The 21,769-nt window shown below is 43.4% G+C and overlaps 1 protein-coding gene across 8 annotated transcripts in view; it reads right to left on the bottom strand.

The window, feature by feature from the left end:
- The window catches only part of MITF (melanocyte inducing transcription factor), a 200,823-nt gene extending 185,186 nt beyond the window's left edge, over nt 1-15,637 (bottom strand). For 7 of the 8 annotated variants that reach the window (XM_080913646.1, XM_080913642.1, XM_080913640.1 and 4 more), the window contains exon 1: nt 15,410-15,637. In XM_080913646.1, the coding sequence (XP_080769772.1) occupies nt 15,410-15,513 (104 nt within the window). In that variant the 5' untranslated portion in view covers nt 15,514-15,637. The remainder of the gene's footprint in view (nt 1-15,409) is intronic. The other variant, XM_080913643.1, reaches the window with a different exon arrangement.
- Nucleotides 15,638-21,769: the final 6,132 nt, after the last annotated feature.

Below are 21,769 nucleotides of genomic sequence, written 5' to 3' on the forward strand. Positions count from 1 at the left end.
AGCCCTTTGAAAACACTGGAAAGAGTTTCTCCGATTCTTGTTCAGGGGGTTTTCTTGTAGTTTTAGCTTGGGAAACAGACTCTTGTATATTCCAGGTTATACCAAGGGTAACCTTGACTTTCAGATCTTCCAGCCTCCACCTCTGAAGAATTGAGATTGAAGATGTATGCTCCACAGTTGGCTAGTGACTGAATCAAGGGTCGGAGAAGGTCTTTCTAGAATAAATGAGCTTGGGGGTTACACCACCTACTCTAGAAATGATGCATGCTAAGCACACACTCTGGCAACTAAGCTTCATTGCAAACACATTTCCTTTATTCTGTTTTCAAAAAAGATCTGGTGACCACCTAGTGTCCTGGGCACTTGACATACCCAAAAGTCTAGCAAATTCTCTGTTCTCCTGGGGACTCAGTGACAAAGGCAGAAGAGGGGAGGAAGGAGGAAAGAAGGGGGAGGGAGAGAGAGGGGAGAGAGAGAGAAGAGGAGGAGGAGGAGGAGAGGAGGAAAAGAGAAAATGTTACCACTGGCCTATTTGTAAATATAAGGAGCTTGTTTGTTTTTAAAATAAGATTTTCGTGTACAGTGGCTTGCTCTCAGTACAAGAAGAATGCCCTCAGTGAATACCATTTAAAGTGATTTTATTTCTAGAGTAGGTGGTGTAACCCCCAAGCAAACTCATTTCTTCTAGAAAGACCTTCTCCGACCCTTGATTGAGTCATTAGCCAGCAAGCCACCCATCCACTGGCCCAGTCCGACAGTTTTCACTCAGGCTTGCTCATGCTGTCCTTATCACAGTGGGTTCAATACTTGGGAGGTACACCCTCACCTCAAAGAGCAAAATAAGTATACCAAATGCAACAAGTAACTTCCAAGCCAAGACTCAGAAAAATCAGAGCAGAAGGCATATCCACCCAGATAGATGCCAAAGAGAGAAATCTACCCTGACAATCTCCAGAACAACTTTCCCATCGCAGCTGCCTGCCTTGCCCTCTTCTGTGTTGCTAACTCTCCACATGGTCACCAACTCTTCTCACTGAAGGTCCAGGTTCAGAAAACCATCAGATTTGATAGATCAAAGCAGCCTTCCTTAGGATCCATCCTCCCCTGTGCCAAGGACTTCTCCAAACACATTGACTCTGACAGCAAAGAACCTGGCTCTGGCTCTGCGCATCTTTGCTTCAACAACATAAAAAAAAAAAAAAGAAGAAGACGAAGAACCTTCTAAGAAACTACCCTGAAAAAATACTGGTTTTAAGGATGCAGAGCAGGATTCAGGTAGAAACTGTGTGTGTGTGTGTATGTGTGTGTACACATGCATACATATACTATTTATACACATTCACACAACATTAATTGGTTGATAAATCTGTTCCCATCCCTACATGATAGCAGCAGATAGCTGAGAGAAGAGGTGTGAAGACTCTTCAATTCACTCAGGACTAATATGGGCTCAAAATTCTGATGTATATACCCATACACATTTAGATTCATATACCCATACACATTTAGATGCATATACCCATACACATTTAGGTGCATATACCCATACACATTTAGGTGCATATACCCATACACATTTAGGTGCATATACCCATACACATTTAGAGAACAACCACACAGTTTGTGTGTTTAAGCCATAGAAGATCCAATTGTGACTTAGATACTTATCAACAGCTCCTGCAGATGAACATTTCTTTGATTTTCCATCTTTTCCATTTCCATGCAAGACCCTTAATTTTCACTGCAAAGACATCAGTGGAAGCACAGATCTCCCAAACTGTTACCGTGGGCAAGGATGGTGTTAGTGTTTTACTGCTGTGAACAGACACCATGACCAAGACGGGTCTTATAAGGACATTTAATTAGGGCTGGCTTACAGGGGTTCAGTCCATTATGATCAAAGCAGGAAGTATGGCAGCATCCAGGCAGGCATGAGTTGAGAGTTCTACATCTTCATCTGAAAGCTGCTAGTGGAAGACTGGCTTTTAGGCAGCTATGGTAAGGGTCATAAGTCCACACCCACAGTGTCACACCGACTTCAACAAGGTCACACCTTCTAATCCCGCCACTCCCTGGGCCAAGCATTACAAACCGTCACAGATGGCAATAACTGGCACAGAGTAACAGCAGCAGTTACATCTGGCAAACAGTACAGTCTTTTGTTCTGTTTCCGTTTGATTCAGTTTGGTTTACTGAAATGGGGTCTTGCTATGTCACCAACATGACTAGAATTCAAGATTGTCCTGCTTCAACCTCCAGAGTTCTGGGATCATAGGTGTACATCACTACACCCGAATCTGTTGTAATCTCTACTTGTCATGTCATTATTTCACAAAGTCAAGGAGATGAGCAACCTGGTACCCAGAAACATGGCTGGCCACTAACTAATGAAGCTATACATATACCTAGACTGTAATAAATTTGCTCTCCTAAGAAAGACAGTTGCTACTCAAGTTAACTCCTTTCTATTTTCTAAAGACTTGGTTAACCGTCGCCTTCAAGGAGAGAACAATTGTGATGTCAAGAAATGCTGGTGTAGGAGAATGACATTTAAAACTCAGTTTCTAATCTCCTAAGGGACATAGGAAGACAAAAAGATCCTGAAGTTTGGGCATATGAGGTCTTCTGACTGACACTGGATAAATATAACTATGTAAAAAGATGATGGTTTTCACGTGTGTGACCAGAGAGCAGGAAGTCATCGTGAACAAGCCTGGATAGGGACAGTTAGCAATCACAGGAGCATGTGCAGACAACAGCAGCACAGTGAGCTCCCATGATATTGCTCAATCCAATTAGTGCCTCTTCTTGTGCCTTCTCCACCCAGCCATGCTCTGTAATTATGATGAAAGGAAACATGTTGATAAAGACAAAGACTGCACTGGCGACAAAGGGTAACAACGCCTTGTATGTAAACAGCTCATGCCAGCCTTAAATATCTCCCTCTGAGGCATCCCACCATTCCCCACTATTTGACCTGGCTCAACTCTCAAAGATCCCAATGCTGATGATACAACTTGGCGATTGTGTGGGGCCTTTTCTATGGATATACTTCTCTTCTTGACTGTCCTTGGTTATTCCTTTCTTATGGTGTCAAAACTGAAAATTCATTTCAAGTTAAAAACCTAGTTGATGATATGTGTGAAAAGAACCAGGAGGGACTAACAGCCAGGATTTGGGCAAACAGCTACACTTACATATTTCTTCACATTTCTATATGTTTATGTGAGAAAGTTCATGTGTGTACATGTGTACAAGTGCATATGGAGGCCAGACTATGGTTCTTCGGGTACTATCCACTTATTCTGGGATGGGGAGGGGGGGCCTCATTGGCCTGCAGCTTACTAAGTAGACTGAGCCCTCCAGCATGCAGAGCCCTGGATCCACCTGTCTCTGTCTCCTAAGGCTTAGTTACAAACACACACCACCACACCCTAGTTTTTTACATGGGGTCTGGGAACCAAACTCAGATCCTCACACTCAAGGGGCAAGCATTTACTGGCTGAGCTATGTCACCAGCCCCTACACACCTTGTAATTCACACATTTACCCTATAACTTCACACAGAGTTGTCACCCACTTGTTAATGCCTCTCAGGCCTGCCCTGAAGCTGGGACCCTCGCCCCCCCCATACCCAGGGTACCAAGCTCAGGATACTCAGCTAATGGGTGATGAAAGTGAGATTTAAGTTCAAATCCACCTTCTCCTAAATTTAGACTTCCTGAACTGGTGGTGAAAACTCTTAACCCGTTTATGGTGAGAGCAGATGAGGGTTCTTTCTCTGGAGAAGTTCATTGGGCAACAACAGCAAAAACACATAATCCAAAACATTTGGGTCTAAGTGGATTAAACACAGGCACAGGTTGCATTTCTGGTAAATCCAGAGTCTGGAACTTTCTTAGGAACTTAATTTGTCTGACCCAAAACTGGCCCTGTCCTTCCTTCTTCACAGCCCCACCCCCCAATCCGAGGAATAGGCAGAGTGCAGGGGTTCAGAACAAAGAGGAAGCGGCTATGTCAGGGCAGCCCTGTGCGCCATGGAAAGGACACTGGCGGAGCCCAGTCACCCCACCTCTCTGTTTTGGAAACTCCCACATTTTACAAACTGTCTGGAATTCATTAGAGATGGGAAAACAGGCTGAAAGTCGTATTTCACGTTTTATTCAGCAGAAGTTTTGTGGAAAACAATTCGGTCATGTGGACGTGCCCCAAACCACCATCACCCTGTTTCTCAACCCAATCTCTCAGTCAAGTGACTTCGGACTGTTTCCAGTTCCACCCTCGCAGAGCTGGGAAGAAACCACCCCCATTTCGAGATGTGAGCCAGTCCCTAGGGAAATAAAATAGGTGAACTTCAAGTCACTCAGAATATACTCTCAGGTAGACCTGTCATCCAAACCCCTGGACTTTGTGTCATGGAACCAATAGTTTCCTTTTCTATTTAAACATGATTAATTTGAATGTTCTGCTACTTGATAGGGGCCAAGCCTGTTATTATACATTATTTATAACCAAAGTCTTTGCAAGTTTTTTCATTTCAAGTTCATTGAGAAAGGCTACCCTCTACCACCTATTCATGATTTTCAAAGTGTGATCCAAGCCCTCACCAGAGCAAGTTACAGATTTGTTTAGAAATGTGACTTCTCTGACCCTATCCTGGGCTACTAGATCAGAAAGTGGGGTGGAGCAGCCCACTGGACTCCCCCCAACCCACCCAGAGGGGATACTTGAGTGATGCATACTTACTAAAGAAAAAATATCACTGTTTAAGTAGATTCCCATAAATCCCATACCGCCATGTTAAATTATTCTTGGACTGCTGTTTCAGAATGAAAAATTCTCTGACACAGAATGTCTTCAGTAAAAATTATGGAGCGTTGTTTGTATTGTCAGATCCAAGATAATCAATGATCACAAATAAAAACCACCACCTGCTTGTTTGTTTGTTTGTTTGTTTGTTTGAGAAAGGAGGGTAATTCTCTTTATAAAGTTCTTTACCAGAGCTACATGAGTGATATGGCAGTACCCAAGGAAATCTTGGGGTTCACTTAGGGTTCACTAGTCAGCACATCCCTGAAACTAAGGGCATGGGACCAGGCATTGATCATGAAATTCAACTCTAAGAGCTGACTATGTGAGAGGAAATGAACTTGGGAAAGAGATTGCTCATAGGTAAAAAGAGATTGTCCAGTAGGAGAAATACATAAAGAAAAGGATGCTGGCTGCCAGGAAGAACTAACTGGAATGATGTCGGGTGTGTGGGATCAAGAGAGACAAAAAGAAGTTACTAAGGAAAGACTCTCCAAAGTCAATGGAGTACCACAGAGTACCACTGAATCTCCCCCTTGCCACCCTGCTGCAAAACAAACAAACCTCAACTAATGTCTTTGTCACTCAGCTTCTGTTAAATTGTGCATTTCAGTGACTTTGCTGTGATGTCCAGGCAAACCCAATCAACCCTCTCATTCCCTTCCAACTCAGTGCAAAGCTTCTCCCTGTCATCTGCATCACTGGGACTGCATTCCAAGCTCCTGTCATTCGCCATTTGCTCACCCAGCATTTACCTAGACAAAATATTATTAGTGGGATGACAAGGGGAAATTACCATGCTATGATGAATGGTACAAGGTGTGGTTCCAAAAAGTCTGCAGTCTGACCGTCCTGGACACTGCCATCAGTGGCCAACCTCTCAAATTACTCTCCACGAGTGTTTCGTGCATGTCACAAGGAACTACACCAGCTGCTCATGCTTGCTGGGCTGGCTTCACCTAAGCTACTGTAAATGCTTACTTGAAAAATAAACTTTTCAAGAGTGCACTGCTGAAGTCACCCTATTCCTTTGCAAGCAAAGGACTCTTAACTAACTGGTCATACTATCATAATTATTCTTAGTCATTCTCAGCCAAATGCATTATAGATTGGTTGGTTGCAAAGGGTTCTACCGACCAAGGTACAAAGTTTGTACATTGCCAGTCTGCAGGCTCAGAAACACAACAGGGGAAAGCTAGTGCTGGAGTAAGTTACTTCACGTCTGCTGAAAACTGAAAGATAAAGGTAGCTGAGACTTGAGCAGGAACATGACCATGTGTGGCCTCACCAACTTAACTGTAGAGTGCTGTGTCTGCTAGTTTGGGAGGGACCTTGGTCATGTCTGAAGAACAATGGGAACCACATGTCATCTAGGTCGTCTATCAGACTTTACCTGGATGGTTCCAGTGCCTGGGTTAAATAAGAAAGTCATGTTTGTGATTCTCATGTAAAAAGGCAGTAAAGCCAATCTGACTGTCATTCTGGAAGTTCATAGATAACCCCAGTCATTATACCAAATAAACCTTCTCTGCTTTATAGCTTCTTTCAGACAAGCCACGCTTTTCCTGATGAAAGTATACAGTCTGCAAATAGAAACTGTGTGTGTTTTCAATAGGGCAGGAAGCCACTTTTCCCAATGCTGTCCTTGATCAGATGGGAAGTGAGAGAATGTGTGTGGATGATTCAGCAAGTGACTCACGTTGGGGAAGGGGCAGGACAGGGGAAGGCGAAGCCCACACATGTCTTCCTGAAATTGCTCAATGAGCCACAGCTTCTTATAGAAGAACCAGACTCCATCAGTGCCTTCCCCTAGACATGAACTCACTGATTTTGACTGAAAATATTTGCTTTCTCATGATGTAGGATCTTTCCTTTTAAAAGTTGTCAGTCTATGTGTGTGTGTGCGAATGAAAGAACTATTGAAGTCCAAATGATTTTTGAAAAAGACTATTTTTAAAGAGGCCATGGTAAAAGCTACCGTCTGGATGTCAACGGCCGAAAGCTGGGAGGACCGTGGGAAGTCAACTTCTTTTCACTTCTGCACAGGCGCTAAGGCCTCCTGCTCCTGTCGGAGGCACAATCCAGTGCTGAGACCCACAGCTGAAAGCCAGGTTTTGTGAAATCTGCTGTCGAACCCTCATTTCCTCAGACCTTCCCTTTAGACCCAAAAATGTAACCCCAGGTCCAGCCAAAAGCCTAGGCTAGGCAGGGTCAGATGTGACTTGAGTGCAGATACAAGGGGACAGCCACATGGAGCCACACCATTCTGAATGAAATAAAAATAATAATAAAAAGCAAGAACCATCTCCACTGTTAGTTGGGGGTAAATTTTACAGAACAAGCCTGAAACTTGACTCATCCAATACTAAGAAAAAACTCAAAAGCAAGCTATAAATATTCACAACAAAGATTCATGTCTATTGTTTCTCTGCTTTTACATCTTACCTTCAATCAGTCCTAAGCAGGCATTCAGGGAGAATTCTACTTACCACCAAGCTGATGTTAGCTGCTCTTTAAACATTACACCTTTTAAGTTTTGTAGAAACGTTGCAAAGTACTTCTTCTGCTGGGGGGGGGTAGGGCGGGGGGAACTTGGAGTTCAGAGAGGTTGAGTAACTTGGACAAAGTCACAGAGCAGTAGCACCTTTATGTCAGTCAGGTCTTATTTCAAAGGCAAGTCTTTCACATGCTCCCCACCTAAGGAACCCCACAAAAGCTGCTTCGTCCTCAGTTACATTTCACCAGTAACACACTCTGCTTAATGTTCGCTGCAGTTACCAAAAATTGCCTTGTTTGATTCTTTGGTTCATTATTAACTTAGAGGTCCCTATCTCCAAGAGGGAAGCCAGTGCTAGTAAAAACCCTGGCTATCTGATTTACATATCATTGCCTGCAGCCAGCAAAAGCCCCCACATAGTAGAAATGCTTAATAAATAACTAATGTAAAGGGGGGGCAGATAAGAAAAATAAACACAACCAGCTCCTTCTGGCTCTAGAGCTATGCTTTTCCTGCTTAATATGACTTGATGCGGGCAGGGATTCAGGAGTCCACAAGAGGGCCCTCATGAAGTTGAGGTAGAACGTTCAGCCCTATGATTCTTTTCTCACCAAATACCCTTATTCCCCTCTCCCAGAGCTCTGCTGTTCAGCCCACCCTGACCCAACTTAACAGCTCTAATAGAAAAACAACAAAAATGCCACATGTGCTGTGTCTGTGTGCCTGGACCACAGCATCTAGCACTTGAAAAGTACCCAGCAGTCATGAGAAGGGAAAGGAGGCTTGTTCCTGGAATCTCAGGACAAGGGTCTCATGTGAATACCACAGGAATAACCCCCTCATCCTCCACAGCATGCTTAACCCAACACAGAAGGAAACACTAGACAAAGAAACAAGGCACCCATGCTTCTGAAGCAACCTGGAGAAATGAGCTTACTGATGATAAGAAGCCAAAGTGAGCCTTGGGAAATGCTGGTATTAGGAGCAGGGAGGGGAAATTATAGTGGAGAGTCTATCCCTATGGCCTCAACAGAAGCTGCAGACCTTGTGTCTCAGCTTCTTTCCTCCTCCAGCCACACAGTATTAAGACACAGAAAACTCTAGATAAACCTTAAACTTACTGTGTTCTATCGAAAGCTTTTGATTACCAGTTATTGTCTCTCACTTGCCTTCCTGATAATTTCCTCCAAATAATTCTTACTTGGAGAGTGGTTAAACATGTTTTTGTGATTTACTTCAATTAGACGAACCTAACAGTACAGCACATTTTATGCTTGCTATGCACATAAGCACACACACAAAAACAAGAGACTCTTTCTTGTTGTCCTTGACAGCTGACCAAAAAAAGAATAGTAACCAAGGATTTTTTTTTTGTCCTGTTATTTATCCTAATACTACCAGTTCTAAAACAAAGCAGTTGGAGAGAGAAACTTAGTAACTTTGATTTGTCCCAAGATACATTTTTTTACACTGAGGTCCTATCCCCGACAGTAAACACATGTGACCTGTTCTAAAAAAAGGATATTTTCCACTTCTTGCACAATTGGAGCAGATCTAGACATCAGCTTGTGCAAACTGCACTGCAGAACTCAAAGGGAATCAAATGTACACACACTTTAAAAAACTCTATAAATAGCAGCACTCGGGAAGAGGAAATCTCCAATAACAGGCAAAGCCAACATTAGAATCCCACTTTAATCAAGTGTTCTGTCTAATCATACACAAACCTCATCTGCATAATGAGGCTAGAACATCTGCCAGGTTGAGGCACCTCTGTCTTGTCTATTTTGCTTCTGATTCTATAAGAGCTGAGTTATTGGTAAGAGGGGGAGACAATGCTACGGGATAATTTTCCCAGAAAAGATGGAGCTGCTATCATTTATCACAGGTACTACAGGCTATACCTCGGGCTACACTAAGAATATATATATATATATATATATATATATATATATATATATATATATATATATATAATGTGTGTGTGTGTGTGTGTGTGTGTGTATACACATATATATATAAACATATATATATAGCCTCTGTTTTAAAACTTATATCAATTCAAGAATATAAGGTCTAATGGTTCCATTTGAAAGTAAGTTAATTGAGATTCCATGACATTAGTTATCTTTAAACCAGATGCTCTAGCTAAATGGCCAAGCCATGATCCAAACCCTAACATGGTTCTCTAAACTGCCCCCCTGCACCCACCCTTTTCTTGCATTGAGGAGCAAGTCCTCCATGCCATCTCATGCCTTTGCACACCTTCTCAGTTGTTCATTTGTATTGCTTCACTTTGAAGGTCAAACTCAAACACCCTCATTCACTCACAGAACGGCTGGTCCACACCCCACCAGTGCTGCTTCTTCTAATAAGTCCCCATCGCTGACACGCCCAACAGGTCACACTCGGCCTTGTATGGTCACTGAATGGGGCCTGTGCTCTAACCCTCATACCACTGGGCACTTTGGCTGCAGCTTTGGATTCTGCATAATCACACATACACACACTACCTTGTAAAGGACAGTGCACAGTAATTTATAAGAGCCTGAGGGTTAGTATGCCTCAGTTTCCCTCTGTAAAAAAAATAAGTGGAAAATAAAAATACAGATGCCTGAGGCTGAGAGTTAACTGAGTCAACAAAAGTTATGTTCAGAAGAAGACCTGGCATAGAGTCAGGACTAGATAATTTTAACATCATAATTAGTACCACCATTGTTCTTAGCACTTAGCACCTCTTTGGGTTTTGGGAAAATTAAACATATCTTGTCTTGTGGTTGTGAGCCTTAGTCTGAGCCATCTCATAAGCCTGATATTAAGTATATCTTATTCATGTAAAAACCTCTGAACATAGATTGGCACATGGCACGTTTTAAGTCTCAGTCAGCCATCATTGCTGGTGTAACTTTGGGTACTCAGACTTGAGAACACATACCCTCTATGGAGTTCTATGTGTGTGCTGACGCCCCTCCTGCCAGTTTTTAACAAACACGGACTGTTATCAGATGGATCAAAAATAAAAAGTAAAAACAAATTTCTGAACACTTTGTTAGAAGGAAAGCAAAACAGAATTTATAAGATTGAGGAAGTTTTATTGCATAACAGCACTGGCCTTGGAGAATTAAGCCACCATCTACCAAATATAAGCACATTCCAGAACATCAGAGCCCACTAAGGACACAGAGCACATCTACACACCTTTGCTAATGGATGGCTGTGTCAGCACCACTCTAAAGTTAATGTTACTGTTCAGAGATCACCAGGCCTGCCCAAGGTCACCCATATGGTTAGGGAAAAACACAATGGCAGAATAAGGCTTTCAGTCTTTATGCCAATGTTGCCCTGACAGATCAGAAGAAGAGAAAAACACAGAAACAAGAAAAAACAAACAAACAAACAAACCAAAGTTGGGAAGGAGAAGTAAAGGGAGGGAAGGAGGGAGGGAGGAAGGGAGGAAGGAAGGGAGGGAGGGAAGGAGGGAGGGAGAGATTGAGATGGACTTGGCAAATTGTTTTGCTAAGCATGGATTATTATTTTATCAAATAAAAGGACCTTTTAGTGTAAAGGCTGAAGGGGAAATCTCCACAAGAGCCAGTGTGCTTGTGATGTGTGTGGGACAGGACAGTCTACCTTTCTCTTTAAGCCATGAGCTTATGCAAACTCCACACATCTCTCTTTGAATCCACACTTGGCACCGCCGTAGCATCCCATCTTGCCATGATTAACTTAGCACTCGCTCACATTCCCATTTCTAATCTGCAGGAAATTCAATACTGCCTGAAACAGCAGTAAAATTTGTGGGAGGAAACCAGGGCCCAATGAAGCCAGTTCCTAAGTCTGCCCAGGAAAAGAGCATAGGCAACTACAAAGCCTTAGGCTTCTGCAGAGCAAACCACAGGCTACAGTGCTGTGTCCAAAAGACCTACAGCCCACTTGTCCCCCAGAGCTCAAGAACAGCTCTGCATTTCCCTAGTGTGCACTGACTTGACAATGTGTGAATCTGGGTTAGCTGTGATTGTTTCTTATGTGACCCACTGTGAAAAATCCATTCCCAGGAAAACACCATTCATCATGAGGACCTGTTCTCCTACCGGGTCTCATCCCACGACACTTTACTGGTCTGCCCAAGATGAGGTTTGCAGAACCTAAGTTCAGCAACATATTTGAAATATGTGGAAATCTGGGTTGAGCTCCAGGGAAGAATATGGAAATTCACCCTTGAAGAAAACCCTGTGGGAATTGATTTTCAAAGGAACACAATAGTGACTATAAAAACAACAAGCACGCATGATACCTTTGTGACAGACTGAAAAAGAGCGCTGCATGTGTCTAACAAATATGTACTACCAGACATTATCCTATATATTAGACAGCCCTTTACAATAAAGAAGAGTCTGTCTCCAAACATCAAGAACCCTGTGACTGAGTGTTCTAGGCTCTGGGGATTCCATAGTTAACAAGACACAGAAAGAATCCTTACCACCTTGGAGCCCTGATGTCTGATATGTCTGTGTGTGTGTGTGTATGTGTGTGTATGTGTATTTGTATGTGTACATGTGTGTGTATATGCACATACATATATATTCAAATTACACCATAAATTACAACATTAAGGCTATGAAAGAAACCAGATAAGGAAGACTGAGAGTTTGGCAGGAGAGTAATTATGAACACATGGTCACAGAAGGCTACACTATCTGTATGATGAGAATTATTGGGCACACTGAAAGGGAGATTAGGAGTTGGTGGAGTAGTGAGTACGGCAGCTGTGGCAGTCTGGGCAAAGAATGACCCAAGCAGAGGCAGGCGCAACGAACCAATGTCCAAAGGTGGGAGAGCCCGGGCTCTTCTTTGAATGATAAGCAGCAAGAGATAAGGTCAGAGCTGAAGGGCAGTCTGACACATACGCTGCTTTGTGCCATTTGAAGGGCTGAAAAGGGAAAAAGGAGCTGTGGAGGGCTTTACCAGACAGGACAGCATGATCTGAGTTTTCACACAGGGCCCAGATGAGTCCTTGCTTCGGAAGCTGCCCTGTGTAGAGAAGTTAGCACATCCCTGGAGTCTACCTGCTAAGGGCTACTCACAACTCCCTCCCACAATACTGACTGAGGGTCTCCAAAGGGATTTGTTCTCTGATTTGGGTTTGTGTATATGTAATTGTATACATGTTCAGATGTATGCACAGGTAGACTGTGTACGGGGGTATGTCTGTGTGTATGTGCATGCATCTGAAAACTAGAGGTCAACCTCACGTGTCTCCCTCAGTCACCTCACTTGGTTCTTTTGATACAGTCTCTCTGTAACTTTTCAATTCAGATAGGTTGGCTTGTCAGCAAGCTCATCTCCACCTCCCCAGTTCTGGGATTACAACTGCCAAGCAACTTGCCTGCCTTTTTCATGTGGCCTTCTGGAAAAGAACTCAGGTCTTTATACTTGTGTGGCAAGCATGTCACTGGTTGAGTCAGATCTCAGCCCCCCCCCAAAAAAAGTTTAATAATAATACTGTGGCACTGAATTTAAAATGTGCTAAAATTGGCCAAGGCTGAGAGTATTAAGAGATTGCTGTAATAACTCAGGCAAAAACTGACACTGACTTAGTCAAAGTTACAGCAAGAGAAATAGGCAAGAAATGGGTGAATTCTGAAACAGTCTAGACCAGGGGCTCTTAACCTTCATAATATTGCAGCCCTTTAATATACTTCTGGTGACACCACACACACACACACACACACACACACACACACACACACACCATAAAATTAGTTTTGTTGCTGCCTCATAACTGTAATTTTGCTACTGTCATGAGTCATAAATGTAAATATCTGATTATGCAGGGTATTTAACATTTGACCCCTGTGAAAGGGCCATTCAACACCCCCACAGGGGTCAAGACCCACAGGTCCATGGAGACAATACAATGGATAGATGTCCTTGTTATGAGAATCTGCAAATTTTCATTACAACTTTTTCCCAAAGAGGACTTTTGGGATGCCCAACAAAGACTTCAAACTGCAAGCAATGAGAAGGCCCTGAACCACATTTAAAGTCACACAACAAATGCTATTAGGAAAATGGTCAAAACAGTATAAGGAAATGTCAGCCCACTCCAAAAACTTATTCACAGATTTTATCTAACAGGTTTATTTTGTATGTCTACTCCATTCTACCTGGACCTGCTGTTTGTACCAACGTGTGAAGCCGTTTATGCCCACATCCCCACAGTTCTTCCCTGTGCTAGCTACGCGTGCTCTTGTGTGTCATTTTTGCTGACTATGAAAAAGAATAGAACCAAATCCTCCTATGTGAGTGTCAGGGCACATACGTTTCCCCCAAAGGTACTTCCCCCAAACTCATTTAATGTATCCACCACACTCAAAATGAACAGCATAGCAGCATAGGTAATTCATTTCTTTCAGCAATACCACACACACACACACACACACACACACACACACACACACTCATTCTGGCCTTGTAAGCTTTTGCTTATAGAAGCAAAAGCAAGGACTGCTCAGTAAAACACTGGTCCCTTCAGCCACATGCAGATAAAGTCCTAATGAACATAAGCAACAATACACCTTACACAGTGTCACTCAGAGCACCCAATACACCCCATTTACATTCACATACAAATAGCCATTATGAAAAGAAGCCACTAGTGAAAGGCTGAGTTTATGCATCTTCATGCCTAACACATTTCCTTCCACTCTGCCACAAGCATGTGCAAAAAAGCCCGCTCTAGCAAGGGAGCCAGGGCATCTGCTCTTCCCAGAGTTTCTTCCCATAACCGGATTCAAGGTCCCACCCCAGCCCTGAAGGAAAGTAACCTGGCTCCACTCTCCATCAGTTAAGACCCAGCTTCCTTCTCTCCAAAAGCAAGGATTCCACCCCTCACTTCCGCCTCCATGGCCCCTGAAAGCAAGGCCCTCCTCCCCTTTGCTGGGAAGGGGGTGGAGACCTTACTCATCTAAACCCTAGACAATTAAACACCAGGTGGTGATGCCTCCAGTGTTCTCCTCACTTCATCTCACAACTGACAGGGTGGAAACAAAGTCACAGATCCCAGTGACTGTCCCCTCTCCGTAACATTACAAATAGGAAGTGTGTCAAGGGTCCAGAGTGACCAAAGTGTGATAACCGACTCTGCCAGGCAGGTAGGAGTGGTGCAGGAAATAAGGACACTGCAGATGTGCTAAGAGGTGGGAGGCACCCGATTGGAGAGCGTCTTCACTCCAGGCCCAAAGTTTTTGAAGCGCCTGGAGAATTAAATGTATGTGGCTAGCAGGAGATCTTTCCCAACCACCACAGGCCTCTAAGGTAGCTAGCTAGCTTGTAGCTTACTATCTTCCTTCCTTCTTCCTTCCTTCCTTCCTCTCTTCCTTCCTCCCTCTCTTCCTCCCTCCCCCCTCCTCCCTCCCCTCCTTCCTTCTTTTTGCATTTGCAAGGACTTCTTTCTATTCAGGAGAGCTTACCCAGCTTGGGGAGACACGCCCACCCGCAACCTCCACCCTCCCCACCCCCCATATACTATCTCCAGCCCAGGACTTGGGTGCTGTCCTGTGGTGTGTGGAAGGTGAAGCCCAAGTGAACTTCACCTAGAGGCCTCTCTGAGCAGTTATCTCCCAGAGGGGCTGGACTACAAGCCAGTTCGTTACTGCCCAGGAGCATCAGATCTCCCTGTCTCCCAAGCTCTCCCTCTCTGAACCCCTCAGCCTGCTAGGATCTTCATAAAAAATTCCTCCTGGTAGCACCAGATCACCGTCCCTGTCCAGTGCTCCTCCTACCCCATCTCACGCAGGGTACGGCCCCAGCCCCCATCCAGCTCAGCAGCTGGCATCTGCAGCCGAGGGTCCCCAAGCCTGGAAAAGCCACCCCAAGAGACTCGCGGTGTCCCCATAGCTCCACTGTCAGATAACCTGAGATGTGAAAAAGTCATCTGTGAGTGGGACCCTAAATGCCAGGGGCCACGTCGCCCTGTACCCCAAGGCAAGGGCACGGGGTCCTTGTCCCAGAGCTATCCAAGCTGGCTGTTCACCTCCCAGGGTAGCAGGCGCTTGGCTCATGGACCTCCTGCCGCGCCTCCCTCCAGCTGTCACCACTCACCTGCTCTTCAGAGGTTGACTTTTGAGTTCGTAATAGGTTTTGGGTTCTTCGTGAAACTCCTCCCCGACTTCGAAATCCGCCACGATTCCCGATTCGGACTGCATGACTCCGGCTTGTCCGCCTTCCACTGCTCAGGACTTAGACCAGAACCCGGGCACCTGACAAAGATGGGGGGGCTCGGGTACCCCAAGCCGCGCGCCCCGCTCAGTGCCCCACTCAGCCCGCTAGCCGGCCGCCCTCCCCGGCGCGGTGAGTTTACTCTCACACCAGGGCGGGAGGGGCTGTGCCCGGTGAGCCCTGGGATTTGTAGTTCATCCTGGTCCGAGTATACCAGATCTCCAAGATATCAGCTTCCGTAAAACTACAATTCCCAGAAGGCCAGGCTGGGGAGCAGCAACGTGGTGTACACCGATAGTGCAAGTCCTGTTTGGATTCCTTGTCAATGTCAGCAGCTCCTCTCCGTGTCTCTCCCGTTTGCCTCAAGGATACAGACTTGGCTGTTTAATATTAATAAGAACGAACTCAACCTGGGCTTCTACTGTTCCTCCTGGTTTAGACATCTGTGAGGAAACGCCGAGCGTTCATTTGAAAAATAAAACACTAAGGGGTTTGGACGCTAGAAAGTTTCGGTCAGAGTTAAAGCCCAATTTAAAAATAAAAGGGCTTTCTATTCGCCCCCGAGCTCTTCTGGGCTGCAGCGACATATCGTTTTGCCCTCGATTGGAACAGAGTGTTGGAAACTTCCCTTTTATAATGAAAGCGTTATTGGAAGAGTTGTTCTTGCGCGTTGCTTTTCTGGGACTCAGTCTGGGCTCTCACAATACTCCTCATCAGTTGAAAGGCTCCTTTCCTTTTATTAGTCACCTCTAATCTAAAGCAGCACTTGAAAGATTCAGTTAATTTTAAAAGGCACCAAGTTACCAAACAGCTTTACCACCGTCTGCTTTCAATTTTTCAGTTGGCTGCGAGTTCAAATAAGATTGTCCTAACATTGCAAGCCTGTGCAGCCTCAAGGCACTCGGCTAGGTGATATATTAAATGACTGCATTTGGTTCATTTGTACTTCCAGACCTGCCTTCCGGTTAGTTCCAGCAGGACTCTTCATTTTGTATAAAACAACGACGAGTGCTTGGAGGCACTGATGTTAAGGGTGGCATTTTAAGATGGTAGAAATCCCTAGTTCTTCTAAGAAATTCTGTGCAATCTTAGGCATGTCTGTTTGATTCCTAGAAGCCTTAATTTCCTCATCTATGAAAGGAGAGATTAGGAAACCTGTTTGAGATGGTGTTGCAAGGTCAAAAGTAAGAAGAAAATTACTTGCAACTTGTATATGCTGGGGGCAGGCACAATGGTCAGCCAATAAATGTACTTATTCCCAAACATGGCAACCTGTAATTGATCCTTATGACCCACATGATGGAAGTAGGGAACTAGTAACTATTGGAAGCTGTCTTCTGACAAGTGAAATGAAGGTGCCCACATACATACACATATGCAGACACACATGTTACATACATGAAGTGTCCTAAAAGCTACTCAATGATTATTAATTTTTGGCTTTCTTGCAGCTGCCCCGGTGACATTATTTGCACACTTACACCTCTTCTGTGTATTTTCACTTTCGGGAGTAATAAACTAAATGATTATCCCAAGAAGTCTACACTGGCGGGTGGGCATCTCCTTGGAGTTACCCTCTTCTACACCTTGCTTTTTCTTTTTTCATCTTATATCAGAAAGAGGACAGCTAGAAGTGAGTGGTTGAATACTGAGAATTTGGGAGAAATGTATACTGCACTGAGGTAGCAATAACCAAAATTGTGTAGCTGAATGTTGTTCTTAAAAATACTTCTTTGGTTCTTCACTATAACAGGAGCACAGCAGGGCCACTGAAATAACCCTTAAAGGCTTCAAAATGTTGACTGATATATTAACTACTAGAAACTAGATTCCGAGGTGATATTGTGGAAAGGAGGAAGGAATCCCAGCATGTGTTGAAACTCCTCATCTTATCCTGGTCCTCCACAATCAGTGCTGGAATGGGGGAGCAGACACTGATAGGTCTGAAACACTTCCAGGATTTGATGAGGTGTGAACCACAGATGCTAAACACTGTGCCTAACAGCAAGCTTTCTGGCCTAGTGTCACCCCCATTGAGAAACACTGAGCCTTCTCATTGCCTGAATCTCTTGGCCCACTAGGAGTTTGTTCTTGTTTTTTTCTGAAGAAAGCTATGTACCTACCTCCTTAGAACACAAAAATAGAAGTACATTTTGCCTAATTGTGGCCTGTTGGACCTTGGAAGTCTGTCAAAGACTTGTATCAGGATTGGAGTAAATGAGGCCTGGGATATAATAATGTAGTTGGTAGAGCCTTTGTCTATGGTATATGAGGTCCTTGGTTCAATCGTCAACACTGTAGAAGCCATTATGATCCAGTTTGATGGTATAATCTCATAAGCACAGCACTTGGGAGAGGTGGAGTCAGGATGGTAAGAAGTTCAAAGTCATCCTTGGCTATACTGGGAGTCTAAGACCTAAGCCTAAGCTAGAGAGACAAGGTCTTAAAAAAAAAAAAAAAAAAAAAACCTGTAATGTCACTCCTTCCATGGGACAGTGAATGATATTCCAGACCTAAAAGATCATCTGTAAAGCAAAAGTAAAAGTGAGAAAATTCAAGACTTCCCTGAAGTACAGTATCAGAGAGCTCTCTGGGGTACAGCCCTGAGCTGGAGTTTTCCTTAGATGACACACACAGCGATCTCCCCTCTTACTTCTTTTCTTTGTGCTCATTCTGCTCTGTTCAGAAAACCTTCACAGAATCATCAGATACAGTGCCATCTGCCACCCTGTGTGTGACTTTGTCTGACCACTATAGAATCCCAGCATTTACAATAATTGCTGAGTTATTGACAATTTCCTATATATATAATATACGTTGATTAGAATAAAACCCCCTTTCCCTGTCTTATACCCCCTCCCCAGAATCAATCTTCTTCCCAACACAGCTCCCTTCTACTTTCAAGTCTATGGGGGTTTTACTGTTGTTCGGTTTTTGTTTTGTTTTGTTTTTTAGCAGCATTTTTAGTTGAATTAGGGTTTATGTATGCATGGATGTGAGGTGATTTCCTGGGTCCTAAGCAGTTTACCAGTGGCTCTGCCCCATATAGCATGTATTAGGCATAGCAATTCCTTTAGGGATTGACATCAGACCCTAACAGCTCTTTTTCCTTGGACATTTTCTGCTCAGATAGTTCTGATTTTGGAAGCACAAGATGGAAGAGAAGAAAAAAATCTAGACATACTGGCCCATGGTTGCACAGGGAGGCTAAAAGATGGAGGAGAGGAAGCAGAAACAGGCAGAAGAGACAGAAGCAGAACAGGGAACAAAACCTTTTCCACTCCATGCTCCAAGCTGTCTGAAGTCAGGCATCTTTAGACTTTCCAGACAGAAGAACAAAAAACTTTTCCTTTTCATTAGAAGTGTTTACTTGACCCAAGTAGCACAATAGAGCTTGGTGTAAGTCATCATTATACAAATTCTCTTTGCCTTTAAGTGAACAGTTTTCTATAGACTACCACACTACTAGCCCACATAACAAAATGCTGTTCACTTGATGAACAAGCTAAATAGTCTTCATCAATGAGTTAACCCGGGAAGCTGATGGTGCTAAGTCAGTAGCACTATACATTTAAATGAGGGCCGTGCCTATCAGATATACAAAGCAATAATTTAAACTTATAATTACTGTCCTTAATATTACCTGTACTTATATAATGCTATACATATGCTCATCACATGAATTTCTTTCTGCAACTCTCAAAGACATTGCATGGCTGGATAATCAAGGGTCCTCCAGGTTCCAAGGTATACACTGACCACACCATAGAAGTGATTAGGGCACAACATTGGGTGTTTCGGCTACAAAAGTGGATCGCATTTAGTTCTTGCTCTTGTGAGACTCACAGTCCCGAAGCTGAGTCAAGGCCTGTGACCCAATGAGGTTGTGCTTCCACATTCAGCTAACTCATCAGCTGTTCACAAAGTACCTACTCAGTGCCAGACACACTGTGTACTAGGAGGGAATGAGGAAAAGATCACAGGAGCATACGTAGTCCATGCACTAAGGAAATGGCCATTGCCTTTTTAGAAATACAAAGGGACATAATTTAATGCTCTGAGTATCTAAGAAAACAACATCCACCGAGGGTTGAAACAGTAATAAAGTGTTCTTAGAGCAGTTATGACTCATCTTTCTTGAAAGAAAAACATGAAAAATTCAAGGTGCACAAAAGCTAAATGAGAAGCAAGTTCCAATGTCTCCTCACCAATTACAGAGGGGTAAATAAGTGAGGAAAATGTGTTACTGTCACCACAAGGATGCAGGCAGAAAACCAAGAGACTGGGAAATCCTATAAGATGCAATTACAACATATGTTTAGAATGTATCTGGTTATGTTTCCCCACATGTATATCAGTGCACCATGTAATACAGTGTCCAGGACACCAGAAGAGGGTATGAGAACCTCTGAAACTGGATTTACAAACATATGTGAGCTGCTGTATATGTGCTGAGAATTGAATTCAGGTCCTCTGGAAGAGCAGCCAGAGCACTTAACCCCTGAGCCATCTCCCCAGACCCAATATTTCTACAGTCTTAATAAACAAATACCATACAACAAAGGGGAAGTCATCAGTTTTTAGAGATCTAAGAGACATGTTAGGCGATGTGTCTTAGACTTCAATTTTTAGAATATAGAGAAAACAGAGGTATATCCCCTAAATATACTGTGTCAATGTATTTTAGCCTTCACTAAAACAAATTCATAGGCCCAAACTGAATAATGTTAAAGAAATAATTATCAAGTAGCAGTATTTTTGTTACTGATTTGTTTGCCTTTGCTGGGGATGGAACCCAGGGCTTTATAATAGGCAATATTCTACCACTGACACACACACACACACACACACACACTGCATTTTTAAAAATATATCTCAGAGAAACATACAAATTAGTTCTAAGTAGGATATTTTATACTGTTTCTTCCCTTTCTAATTATGAAGAGCAACGGAAAAGGGATGAAAAATGAATGGTGAGGTACTAAAGTTTAGTGATGGGATACAGGAAGTTATTACACATAGACACACACTCACACAGAGACACACAGAGACACACACACATTCTGTTTGTGCTCATGTGTGTGACTATGTGTGTAGGGGTTAGAGACAACGTTAGATATCATAGATGTTCTCAGACAGCATCCATCCTTGGCTTTTGAGACAGTATTTCTCATTGGCCTGAGGTTCACTGATTCAACTAGGGCACTTGGCCAGTGAACCTCAGGGATCACCTCCCTCACCACCACTGTAGTTATAAGCACATCCTACCATTTGATTGGGGGGGGGCAGTTCATGTCTCCATGCTTGCATGAAAAGCACTTTATCAAATGAAATGATCTTTCTCCCAAGTCACTATGTCATAATGACTGAATACTCTTGTGTAAGGAAGGTGTCTATCATAATAATTCTTTAGTGTCCTCTACTTGATTTATTATTATTAGGGGAAGCATAGACCGCAAGGTGCAAATGTAGAGGTCAGATGACAGTTCCCTGTAGTCGCTTCTGTTTCTCCTCTTAGGTGAGTTCTACGGACCACACACAGACCATAGAGCTTGTGTGACAAGCTCTTTTTATCGGCCACTTTTATTGATTTTTTTAAACAAGTAATATTTCTGATAAAACTACATTAAAAAGCATATAATTCCCAAGAAAACAAAAACAGGCACAGGAAGGTATGGAAACAGATTTATACATAGTGTGTTTGGAGGAAAGAACCAGTGGGAACTTCCCAAGGTAGGTTCTGCAGAAGGAGACTTGTGGAGAATGCAGTCTCTCTGGAACTGCAAGGAACGCAGCAGAACCCAATATGTAAATCTGCCTGTGACAGCAAATGGGTAACTTGTGTCATGATAGAACCGGGCTAGGGAGCCACCAGCAAGGCTGCCATTGGACAGTCAACATCAGTTTGCACCCCAAACACAGCCCTTCAGACACAGAAAATGGCCACACCTACCAAAATAATTTCAGTACACTCCCCACTCCTTCCCCTCTCTATACTGTCCAATCCAAGGTCAATGCTACATTTGATTGGTAGATCGAGGGTTTGTACCCAAGTCCTAACCCGAAGGGAAGCTCACTAAGTTTCCAGTACCCTTTTTTCCTTCACACCTTTGGAGAACATAAAGTGTTTAAATTGTTTTGCTATTATTAATTACTAAATAGCTACCCCTAACGTTCCCTGGTAGCAATAAACTTAACCATGTACACAAAACCCCATAAGTTTGGCCAAACTCCACTCCTTTT

The sequence above is a fragment of the Micromys minutus genome, assembly GCF_963924665.1.
Source record: "Micromys minutus genome assembly, chromosome: 3".
Taxonomy (NCBI): domain Eukaryota; kingdom Metazoa; phylum Chordata; class Mammalia; order Rodentia; family Muridae; genus Micromys; species Micromys minutus.